At 46.3% G+C, this 13,509-nt stretch overlaps 1 protein-coding gene across 1 annotated transcript in view; it reads right to left on the minus strand.

Annotated features, from left to right (window-relative positions):
• gfra1 (GDNF family receptor alpha 1) overlaps positions 1 to 13,509 on the minus strand; it is a gene marked incomplete in the record, with an annotated part of 88,951 nt that overhangs the window by 26,181 nt on the left and 49,261 nt on the right. Inside the window, 1 exon segment of the mRNA NM_001103085.1 lies at positions 9,575 to 9,911. Within this exon segment, the coding sequence (NP_001096555.1) occupies positions 9,575 to 9,911 (337 nt within the window).

The raw sequence follows: 13,509 nt of genomic DNA on the forward strand, positions 1-13,509 counted from the left end.
TTAATGAATAATTGTAGTATGAATAGGAGAGGGGTTGAATAGAACGGGGCTTTGTATCAGCGAGTGGTGGCACCGAAGGTCAGAGATAAATGTGTGTGGGATTCAGATGTGGCCGTCGGACCCCCCCAGGATAGAGGGGTTTATGATAAGGAGAAACATGACCCAGATTCTGCTGCAGGGAGATCAAGGAGAGCATCTGGGCAGCGCCGAGTATAATGGGCCCTTATTGCATTAACATCCTATTAGCTGATAAATGTCCTGGCAGGGGGGAGATAGAGAGCTCAGCCTGTCACCTTGCAGTTGGTCTTCTTTAAAATATATATAGTCATTGTCCATTCCACGTAGTCTGTATTAATCTTACTATATGGATCTCCTGCCCGGGCCAAAGGCAACCAGACTATAAGCCATGAATCAGTCTGCATACACTGAACTACAACTCACCGTAACAGTCACATTGGAAGTTGGGAGTTGTAGTTTTAACAAGGGGGGTTTATAAATTGGATTTTATTGCCTGCGATTCACAGAACAGAGTATAAACAGCCAATTCAGCGATAGAGTAATGTGCGTTTGGGTTCTGAGCCCGTTATGAAGGTACCGGAGTGTATGGGCTGCTGGAGTCTATTTGCAGTTACTGACCCGCACTCTCCCTAGCAACCCACAGCTGCTTATTAGAGAGGTTATTTATGAGCCTGGGCTTAGAGTGACTCCTGGCGCAGAGCTGGCCCGGTAATGGCAGGGCGGGCTACGGAGTCGGATTGGAAGTTGTCTTTAACTTAACCCTTTCTCGCCCTGTTTGTTGGCAGCATGTTATGAATAAATGAGCCGGCGTCATATTTCTGGGTGACAGAAACTGAAAATATACTTTTGCCTGGTGCCATACTGTCCTTCATTGCCTAATAGCCTACATAATAGCACTAGTACCCACCCCTGCCCTAAACCTGCATCCTGTCCCCTCCGTGTAGGACCCGCCCCTGCCCTAAACCTGCATCCCGTCCCCTCCGTGTAGGACCCGCCCCTGCCCTAAACCTGCATCCCGTGCCCTCCGTGTAGGACCCCCGCCAACGGCCCCCGTAGCCCCCCCTAAACCTGCATCCCGTCCCCTCCGTGTAGGACCCGCCCCTGCCCTAAACCTGCATCCCGTCCCCTCCGTGTAGGACCCGCCCCTGCCCTAAACCTGCATCCCGTCCCCTCCGTGTAGGACCCGCCCCTGCCCTAAACCTGCCCCGCCCGCCCCTGCCCTAAACCTGCATCCCGTGCCCTCCGTGTAGGACCCGCCCCTAAACCTGCATCCGCCCTAAACCCCTGTCCTGTCCCTTCAAATGTAGGACCCGCCCCTGCACTAAACCTTCCTCCTGTCCCCTCAATAAAGGACCCGCCCCTGCCCTAACCTTCCTCCAGTCCCCTCAAAGGTCCCCCGCCCTGCCTAAACCTTCATCCAGTCCCCTCAATATAGACCCGCCCCTGCCCTAAACCTTCATCCCTCAATATAGGACCCCGCCCCTGCCCTAAACCTTCATCCAGTCCCCTCACCCGCCCCTGCCCTAAACCTTCATCCAGTCTCCTCAATATAGGACCCCCCGCCCCTGCCCTAAACCTTCACCCAGTCCCACAATATAGGACCCGCCCCTGCCCTAAACCTTCACCCAGTCCCCTCAATATAGGACCCGCCCCTGCCCTAAACCTTCACCCAGTCCCCACAATATAGGACCCGCCCCTGCCCTAAACCTTCATCCAGTCTCCTCAATATAGGACCCGCCCCTGCCCTAAACCTTCATCCAGTCCCCACAATATAGGACCCGCCCCTGCCCTAAACCTTCATCCAGTCCCCTCAATATAGGACCCGCCCCTGCCCTAAACCTTCATCCAGTCCCCACAATATAGGACCCGCCCCTGCCCTAAACCTTCATCCAGTCTCCTCAATATAGGACCCGCCCCTGCCCTAAACCTTCACCCAGTCCCCACAATATAGGACCCGCCCCTGCCCTAAACCTTCATCCAGTCCCCTCAATATAGGACCCGCCCCTGCCCTAAACTTCATCCAGTCCCCACAATATAGGACCCGCCCCTGCCCTAAACCTTCATCCAGTCTCCTCAATATAGGACCTGCCCTAAACCTTCATCCAGTCCCCTCAATATAGGACCCGCCCCTGCCCTAAACCTTCATCCAGTCCCCTCAATATAAGACCCGCCCCTGCCCTAAACCTTCATCCAGTCTCCTCAATATAGGACCCGCCCCTGCCCTAAACCTTCCTCCAGTCTCCTCAATATAGGACCCGCCCCTGCCCTAAACCTTCACCCAGTCCCCACAATATAGGACCCGCCCCTGCCCTAAACCTTCACCCAGTCCCCTCAATATAGGACCCGCCCCTGCCCTAAACCTTCATCCAGTCCCCACAATATAGGACCCGCCCCTGCCCTAAACCTTCATCCAGTCTCCTCAATATAGGACCCGCCCCTGCCCTAAACCTTCATCCAGTCCCCACAATATAGGACCCGCCCCTGCCCTAAACCTTCATCCAGTCCCCTCAATATAGGACCCGCCCCTGCCCTAAACCTTCATCCAGTCCCCTCAATATAGGACCTGCCCTAAACCTTCATCCTGTCCCCTCAGAGTAGAAATTAATGTATCCCCTCAACATTTCAGCTATTTGGTTGCTAGGGTCCAAGTTACCATAGCAACCAGGGAGTGGTTTGTATAAGAGACTTGTTTATGAATAGGGGAGGGGCTGAATAGAAAAGAAAGTTACAAAAAGTAACAATAAAACTGGAGCCTCACAGAGCAATAGTTTTTGGCTGCCGGGGTCAGTGACCCCCATTTGAAAGCTGCAAATAGCCCATAAAGCTGTTAAATTCCAAATTGAAGAGCTGAAGAACAAAAAGCAAAATAATTTAAAAACCCCAAGTAATAAAAAAACGAAGACCAATTGCAAAGACCATAGACGTCTGTTGTATTCAAGCCAATGGGATGTGACCTTCATTTGCCTTGTGCAGCAGGTTACAGCGCGCGTTTCGGATTTCTTCCCCAGCTGGAGGATCCGCGCCGTAATGCCGAGAGGTGCCAATAGCTCCGACCCCCCCATTACATCATGTCCCCTGCGCAATATATTTACAATGACACAATTGTTGGCCGGACGGAATATACAATCTGGTGTCCAGGAGCGATGAGGACATTCCCCGTCTCTGCCAGTTCTGCTCTCTCAGCCCCCCAACATGTGTCGCTTCCCACAGCCCGTCCCCCCGGCACAGCAGCCCCTACGGCTTTGGTTTTATGAGGGGAACCCGATAGCTAGGAAATCAATTAGGGGCCCCGCGTCACGACTTCTCGTAGGGTGTAAGGGTTTCTTGGATTGGTACCTGTGGGAATCCAACTATCCCATCCACAGATGTCTCCCATCCCTTGTTATATCTACCATTATGTCAGTGAGTGACGACTGGGGGCAGGAATCCTTAACCCCCAGAGCTGAGGGCAAACTGCAGGATTCTGAAAGGGGGGGGGGATTACAAGTCCATGTTTTCTCATATTGATTCTATATACAGTGTAACCCCCATATCCTATACACACAGTAACTGTATAATATATAGGCACAGTGTAACCCCCATATCCTATACACACAGTAAACTGTAATATATCATAGGCACAGTGTAAGCGCCCGCAATATCCTATACAGCACGTAACTGTATAATATATAGGCACGGTGTAAACCTCCCAATCCCTATACACACAGTAAGCTGTATAATATATAGGCACGGTGTACCCCCATATCCTATACACACAGTAACTGTATAATATATAGGCACGGTGTAACCCCATAATCCTATACACAAGTAACTGTATAATATATAGGCACAGTGTAACCCATATCCTAATACACACAGTAACTGTATAATAATAGGCAACAGTGTAACCCCCATATCCTATACACACCAGCTAACTGTATAATATATAGGCCACAGTGTAACCCCCATATCCTATACACACAGTAACTGTATAATATATAGGCACAGTGTAACCCCCATATCCTATACACACAGTAACTGTATAATATATAGGCGTAACCCCATATCCTATTACACACAGTACTGTATAATATATAGGCACAGTGTAACCCCCATATCCTATACACACAGTAACTGTATAATATATAGGTGTAACCCCCATATCCTATACACACAGTAACTGTATAATATATAGGCACGGTGTAACCCCCATATCCTATACACACAGTAACTGTATAATATATAGGCACGGTGTAACCCCCATATCCTATACACACAGTAACTGTATAATATATAGGCACGGTGTAACCCCCATATCCTATACACACAGTAACTGTATAATATATAGGCACAGTGTAACCCCCATATCCTATACACACAGTAACTGTATAATATATAGGCACGGCGTAACCACCAAACTCCATAACTAACACTATAAGACATGAAGCAGTGTTTACTTGCCCTTTAATCCCCTACTTTTCCCTTCAGATTTAGGCCTGATGGTGAAAGTGACACATGACCTCAGAGATGGAGCCAACACACGGCTCTGCGCCCTAATTAGCCCCATTAAATTCCTTCCTCTGCAGAGCCCTCGTGCGTGCATGGTTATTTAATGTTTGATCCAAACAGAGTATGAATCAGATGATAATTAGATTAATTGCTTTGCTCTTCCGGGGATCTGGTTTGAAGTATCTGATTTTTCCTGACTTCTGTTCATTTTATATAGTTCCAAGGGTTTCACTGCTCAACCGTCAGGGAGGAATTGTCATAGGCCCCGAGCAGTTTGTAAACTCATATTCCTTCTAAATATTCACCATCCCCGGATAATTCTATTAACTGATTAACCCCCCCCCCAATATTAATGTCATTTTTTCTTACAGTATAACTGTTATGTTAACATCTCCATTCGAGTCTAATGAATGTATAACTCCTATATCCAACATCAGTCAAACACTGTAACGGGGTAACTCCCTATAATATACCCCCCCCACAGGGTAACTGTATAATATATAGGCACGGCGTAACCCCCATATCCTATACACACAGTAACTGTATAATATATAGGCACGGCGTAACCCCCATATCCTATACACACAGTAACTGTATAATATATAGGCACAGTGTAACCCCCATATCCTATACACACAGTAACTGTATAATATATAGGCACAGTGTAACCCCCATATCCTATACACACAGTAACTGTATAATATATAGGCACAGTGTAACCCCCATATCCTATACACACAGTAACTGTATAATATATAGGCACAGTGTAACCCCCATATCCTATACACACAGTAACTGTATAATATATAGGCACGGTGTAACCCCCATATCCTATACACACAGTAACTGTATAATATATAGGCACGGTGTAACCCCCATATCCTATACACACAGTAACTGTATAATATATAGGCGTAACCCCCATATCCTATACACACAGTAACTGTATAATATATAGGCACGGCGTAACCCCCATATCCTATACACACAGTAACTGTATAATATATAGGCACAGTGTAACCCCCATATCCTATACACACAGTAACTGTATAATATATAGGCACAGTGTAACCCCCATATCCTATACACACAGTAACTGTATAATATATAGGCACAGCTGTAACCCCCATATCCTATACACACAGTAACTGTATAATATATAGGCACGGCGTAACCCCCATATCCTATACACACAGTACTGTATAATATATAGGCACGGTGTAACCCCCATATCCTATACACACAGTAACTGTATAATATATAGGCGTAACCCCCATATCCTATACACACAGTAACTGTATAATATATAGCACAGTGTAACCCCCCATATCCTATACACACAGTAACTGTATAATATATAGGCACAGTGTAACCCCATATCCTATACACACAGTAACTGTATAATATATAGGCACGGCGTAACCCCCATATCCTATACACACAGTAACTGTATAATATATAGGCACAGTGTAACCCCATATCCTATACACACAGTAACTGTATAATATATAGGCACAGTGTAACCCCCATATCCTATACACACAGTAACTGTATAATATATAGGCACAGTGTAACCCCATATCCTATATACACAGTAACTGTATAATATATAGGCACGGTGTAACCCCCATATCCTATACACACAGTAACTGTATAATATATAGGCACAGTGTAAACCCCCATATCCTATACACACAGTAACTGTATAATATATAGGCACGGCGTAACCCCCATATCCTATACACACAGTAACTGTATAATATATAGGGCGTAACCCCCATATCCTATACACACAGTAACTGTATAATATATAGGCACGGCGTAACCCCCATATCCTATACACACAGTAACTGTATAATATATAGGCACAGTGTAACCCCCATATCCTATACACACAGTAACTGTATAATATATAGGCACGGCGTAACCCCCATATCCTATACACACAGTAACTGTATAATATATAGGCACGGCGTAACCCCCATATCCTATACACACAGTAACTGTATAATATATAGGCGTAACCCCCCATATCCTATACACACAGTAACTGTATAAATATATAGGCACGGCGTAACCCCCATATCCTATACACACAGTAACTGTATAATATATAGGCACAGTGTAACCCCCATATCCTATATACACAGTAACTGTATAATATATAGGCACGGTGTAACCCCCATATCCTATACACACAGTAACTGTATAATATATAGGCACGGTGTAACCCCCATATCCTATACACACAGTAACTGTATAATATATAGGCACAGTGTAACCCCCATATCCTATACACACAGTAACTGTATAATATATAGGCACGGCGTAACCAAGAAAAAACCTACAAAGTGATGTAATAAAGACCTTTCCCCCCCGTTTCTCCCCCTATAATCCCTGCAGCTGAGTGGCAGAAACAGGCAGTTTGTGGAACACTGATTGGCGTTACATGACATTCCAATTACCCTAAGCTAAAAAAGAAAATAAATGCAGAATATCAGTGTGTGTTTATCAGTTGCTGACGGTATTGAGCGGGGCCCCCAGAGGCCGACATCTCACCAGTGACATCTGTCACGCGTCCCCACACAGGCTTTTTATTCACTCGTAGGATCAATATGAGGTATCGCTTCTGGTAATGATAAGAAATGAGTTCACAGCGGCTAAACCCGATATATTAGGTGTAAATAAAGCTCCAGACTGCACTGGCCCCTACTCAGTAGAGTAATTGATTTCATCATGTCTTAGGATTACTGCCTACAAAGTGCATGTGAGAGAGCCAAGGAACATGCAGTCTCGGTGGCGGGGCAGTCTGTCGGCACGGGGGGATCCCATATCCTCAGCTGTAGGAGCGGGTGCAGTGTGCTGTAGTGAGCTGTGGGGCTGCATGTTGGGCAACACTGTACCGGCAATACCGGTACAGGTATGGAGCAAGTACAGGTATAGGACCCATTATCCAGAATGCTCGGGACCAAGGGTATTACAGAGGGTCTTTCCGTAATTTGGATCTCCATACCTACGTAAGTCTACTAAGAAATCAATAAAACATTAATCAAACCCAATGGGATTATTTTACATCCAATAAGGATTAATTATATTTTAGTTGGGATCAAATACAAAGCACTGTTTTATTATTACAGAGAAAAGGGAATCATTTAACCATGAAATAAACCCAATAGGGCTGTTCTGCCCCAATAAGGGGTAATTATATCTTAGTTGGGATCAAGTACAGGTACTGTTTTATTATTACAGAGAAAAGGGAATCATTTAACCATTAAATAAACCCAATAGGGCTGTTCTGCCCCCAATAAGGGGTAATTATATCTTAGTTGGGATCAAGTACAGGTACTGTTTTATTATTACAGAGAAAAGGGAATCATTTAACCATTAAATAAACCCAATAGGACTGTTCTGCCCCAATAAGGGGTAATTATATCTTAGTTGGGATCAAGTACAGGTACTGTTTTATTATTACAGAGAAAAGGGAATCATTTAACCATTAAATAAACCCAATAGGGCTGTTCTGCCCCAATAAGGGGTAATTATATCTTAGTTGGGATCAAGTACAGGTACCGTTTTATTTTTACAGAGAAAAAGGAAATCAATTTTAAAAATCTGAATTATTTCATTAAAATGGGGTCTATGGGAGACAGGCTTTCCATAATTCCGAGCTTTCTGCATATCTGGTTTCCAGATAACAGATCTTATACCTGTATAACCTTGTCCTACTGATGCCATCTTTCCCAACTTCTTGTAATCCCTTAATCTTACCCTACTGTCATCATCCTGCTCTCCTTTCTCCATCTTGTCCTATCTCTAATCTGCCCCACTGTCTAAGCCTTGTCCTACCTTCTTGTTATAATATCTACATCTGGCCGCGTTCTCGGTTATCCTGCTCTCATTATCTTATCTAACTTCCTCCATCTTGCCCTACTGTCCCCATCTTGCCCTACTGTCCCCATCTTGCCCTACTGTCCCCATCTTGCCCTACTGTCCCCATCTTGCCCTACTGTCTCCATCTTGCCCTACTGTCCCCATCTTGCCCTACTGTCCCCATCTTGCCCTACTGTCCCCATCTTGCAATAATCTTAGCCTGCCGTCTCTTGGTTATCCCACTAACTCAATCTTATCCTATTTTCAACAAGCTGTACTACTCTCTATCTTTCCCCATAGTATCAATCTTGGCCTAGTGTATCTTGTTCTGTCTACATATTGTCTTACTGTCGTGCCCCTGTCTATCTTTCCTTCCTTTTGCCATCTTGCCCCAATGTCTGTCTTGCCCTACTGTCTCCATCTTGCTATACTATGACACCTTGCAATAATCTTAGCCTGCTGTCTCTTCGTTATCCCACTAACCCTACTATCAAAATCTTGTTGTACATTAACCATTTTGCCCTACGGTCTTCTCCTCGCCCTATGTTCTCCATCTTACTCTACTGATAATATGTTGGTCTCCTGTTGCCATGTTCCTCTGCTTCAGCCATGTTACCATATTGTGGCTAACATGCCCAAGGTCTGTAGTCCTATTGTTAAGGTCTATGTGGAGATCTCTGCACTCCCTCCTCTACTCTTGACTTGGCCTCCCCAGGTTTTTATCAGCATTATACCATGAGGCTTCATTTGACACCATTCCTTATTATATTATTCTTCCCCTCTATATGGTCAGTAAGATGCTGATTATGAATTCTTGTTACAAAAGGTTGAACATAAGGCACATTATTCAGCAATTGGCAGCATAAATGGTCGCCCCTACGATACCGGAATATTCTGCCCTGCTCCCTGCCCAGTCCCCACCACTCTGATACTACAGTGGAGACTTTCTCCGACCATAAGATCAACGAGCTGCTGATGTTTAAGCTTTTTCCCCTCTCTAAAATCCCTGAAATATGGCATTGCTGCAAAAGCTTCAGACATCAAAGGCCCCAACTTTCTCAGCCATCAGATCAAGATAAACCAAGATAAACCATAATCCCTTAAAACAGATTGCTTCCACAGACTTCTAAGGCCTGAATCTAACCTGAAGGAGTCTACGGCAGAAGAAGGGAGATGAGAGGTCTGGCTGTTCCCTTACCTGCAGATGTAGTTTGTTTTACACGATTCCTGCAAGTTCAGGCAGTTGGGCTTCTCCTTCTCCTCATACGAGCAGAGCGGTACAATAGTCTGGCGCCTTCTCTCAGTGCAGGCCACGTCCTTACAGGAGCAGAACAACATCCCGTAGCTGTACTTGGCCGGCACCTTGTCGAAGAACTGCCGGAGGGCTTTGTGGCACTTGCGCCGGTTGCAGATCTCGTTGGACATGCTGTTGGTACAGGGGTTTATGTAGGCCGAGCGGTACTTTTTGCACGTGTCGTCCAGGTTACACGCCTTAGCTGCGTCTAGGCAATCGTTCCCTTTGGGGATTATGGGCTCTGCGGGATAACAACACAAAAAATATTAGATTTGCCACTAAGATCTTTATTTAGAAATTCAATTTTGCAGATGAATGAAAAGTGGGAGGGGAAACAGGGTTCTGCTTGGGTATAAGATTGGAGCTTGATGGGACCATAGTTGTGCCCACTAGTGAACTAGAAGAAATGTTTGGGGTTTCTAAACTCTGGAGACTTCTTTTCCAGTCAGCACCCCACTGGCCCCTTATAACGCCAGGGACCCCAAGCAGTCAAACAATCTGCTACCCCTATAATTCTGACTGTGCCGTAAAAATCCCAAATCTTGAAATTCGTCATACAGGTATCAGACACTCGTTCCATATAATCACTATTGTTTCAGCATCAGTGACCTGTAGTGGGTCGGGTACCAGGGAAATACCAGAATCTCGGTCAGGTATCAGGTACAGGGCCAGACTAGGCCGGTGGGACTCAGAGGGAAAACCTGGTTGGCCCTGGCAATGTTAGATACAAATAGGCCAATGGGCTGTCTGTATTATAGGGGCGGAGCTGGGTCCTACTGGCCAAGGCCAACTCCAGTCATTTCTCAGTATATAACCCGTTGCACTTATCCTTAGTTCTCCCCACAATACCAGGCCATTAAGGGGGAACAGACTGGGCAGGGAAGGAGTTAAATGGGTAAAATGCCCCCGCTGAACCCGCCGCAAACAAAATGCCCTGCCGTCAGCAACTTGTGCGGTTCAATTCCACACAGAAATGCAGAAATCTCTGTAATTACGGAGCAATCTGCAGGGTACGCAGTTATCGGATATTCGCCGAGAACACTAATTAGTGTGTAATTTGAGTAATTACATAATTACTATTGCCAGTAAGGCAAACAACGCGCGAGCCAATTACAATGTTCCGCCGTCGGACAAGGAGTTGTAACCAAAAGGCAAGTTTTTGTTTTTTTCCGCTGTTTTTCCGGGTATTTCAGTCGGTTCCTTTAGCGCCCGGAATGTAATAAATGATATGGCAGCTCGTTAGACCGTTCATCTTGATCAGAGACACAATCGGGGCTGATAGGAGCTCCCATGTCTCCCGGCGCCGCGCATCATTTATCAAAATCCGCCGCGTGACATAAGCATTACATCACATTCCTGAAGGAATAGCGCCAGGATACAGCCAATCACTAGTATAATAACCCCAAATGAAATATAGAGGCACTCACATCTGTCTGTATTGCACTGAACAGATGCAGGTTTCTGGGTCTCCTGGGGGAAAGCAGCCGCCATTTTGTTTTTGCTATGTTACTCCTTTGAGCGCTGTGACCAATCTTGTGTTCTGTTCTGTTTTTTTTTTTGTTGAGTGACAATAACTGGGAGACCCCAATGGAGAATTTAGTTCCAATAGTTACGAGGATCCCCATCGATGCCCAACATCATGGCTGTGAATGATAAGATGACCCTAACCCTGACGGAGCAGAAAGAACCGGTGTGTTCTATTCCCTATAACAGTAACTTATGGATTTGGGTTGCACCATGACAAAGATGTCAGAGTTGGGTTGGATAAAGTCTCACAGGAGAACCAAAACAAGATCACTGAGTAGGGAAGGGTCATGGACAAAGGTTTATCCAAGGGGTTAAGGAAGAAGGTACGGAACTGGAGCAGGTACTGGAGGTGGAACAGTCTGAGGGGAATGAATAGGATGAAGCCACAAGAACTGGATTCCTACGGCAAGATACTGTATATAGGACCTATTGATAGCAACTACCAAATACCTAGCCTTGCCAGCTCCATCATGACTACTGTCTCCATCTTCTCTTATCCTACCGTCTCCAACCTTGCCCTACTGTCTCTATCCTGTTCTACTGAGCCCCATCTTGCCCTACTGAGCCCCATCTTGCCCTACTGTCCCCATCTTGCCCTACTGACCCCATCTTGCCCTACTGAGCCCCATCCTGCCCTACTGAGCCCCATCCTGCCCTACTGAGCCCCATCCTGCCCTACTGAGCCCCATCCTGCCCTACTGGAGCCCCATCCTGCCCTACTGAGCCCCATCCGCCTACTGAGCCTCATGAGCCCCATCCTGCCCTACTGAGCCCCATCCTGCCCTACTGAGCCCCACCTTGCCCTACTGAGCCCCATATCCTGCCCTACTGAGCCCCATATCCTGCCCTACTGAGCCCCATCTTGCCCTAATATCTCCATATTCCCTTGTGGTCTTAAGCTCTTTCTTTTTAAACTGCTATGCAGACTCTTCCTACTTTTTTTTGCTATTTTTCTGATTTAGAACAGAAAGAAAGACAATGGCATTTCTGTGCCAAGAGGTTCTGCAGCAGTGCCTCTCGCCCAACAGAACCAAAGTCCGTCTCATTATCCCCCTATTGTTCTGCCGAGGAGCAAACTCAGGTGGCCGCCCCTCTCCTTTCATCTAATCACTCGCTATTATTCCAATTATTACCAACACTTACCCGCCAAGCCGCGAGCTCTCCGTAACGTAACGAAATCATTTCAGTTTGCAGAATAATTAAATGTTTGGCTGTAATTTCTTTTCTTCAATTTAAAACTCGCAGAAGAGGAAATATATTGGTGTCATTAGAGCTTTGCTTGTTATCTGCGCTGAAATAATTATCTCTCCCCTAATTTCTCCTCTTCAGGATCCACTTCAGCTCCGGCTTCTCACTCGCTGGTACCGGCGACCCGGAGTCGCTTGGTTACAGAACACTCACGGAACCTCACTGAGCAAAGTACTGACTGAGAGGAACCAGAACCCAACTCCCCTCTTCTAGATATTAACCCCATGGTCTGATATATTATATGCACGCTGGGCCCCCTTAGCCCATAACTAGGTTACAGATATATAGAAACATTGGGGTAACAGTCACCCCGCTATAGTTCCAGGGGTACCCAGGGCACAAATAAGCACTCACCCCAAATCCCCCCCTAACTGGCCTTCAGGCTGGGCCCCCTTAGCCCATAACTAGGTTACAGATATATAGAAACATTGGGGTAACAGTCACCCCGCTATAGTTCCAGGGGTACCCAGGGCACAAATAAGCACTCACCCCAAATCCCCCCCTAACTGGCCTTCAGGCTGGGCCCCCTTAGCCCATAACAAGGTTACAGATATATAGAAACATTGGGGTAACAGTCACCCCGCTATAGTTCCAGGGGTACCCAGGGCACAAATAAGCACTCACCCCAAATCCCCCCCTAACTGGCCTTCAGGCTGGGCCCCCTTAGCCCATAACAAGGTTACAGATATATAGAAACATTGGGGTAACAGTCACCCCGCTATAGTTCCAGGGGTACCCAGGGCACAAATAAGCACTCACCCCAAATCCCCCCCTAACTGGCCTTCAGGCTGGGCCCCCTTAGCCCATAACAAGGTTACAGATATATAGAAACATTGGGGTAACAGTCACCCCGCTATAGTTCCAGGGGTACCCAGGGCACAAATAAGCACTCACCCCAAATCCCCCCCTAACTGGCCTTCAGGCTGGGCCCCCTTAGCCCATAACAAGGTTACAGATATATAGAAACATTGGGGTAACAGTCACCCTGCTATAGTTCCAGGGGTACCCAGGGCACAAATAAGCACTCACCCCAAATCCCCCCCTAACTGGCCTTCAGGCTGGGC

This window comes from Xenopus tropicalis, chromosome 7 (assembly GCF_000004195.4).
Source record: "Xenopus tropicalis strain Nigerian chromosome 7, UCB_Xtro_10.0, whole genome shotgun sequence".
Taxonomy (NCBI): Eukaryota; Metazoa; Chordata; class Amphibia; order Anura; family Pipidae; genus Xenopus; species Xenopus tropicalis.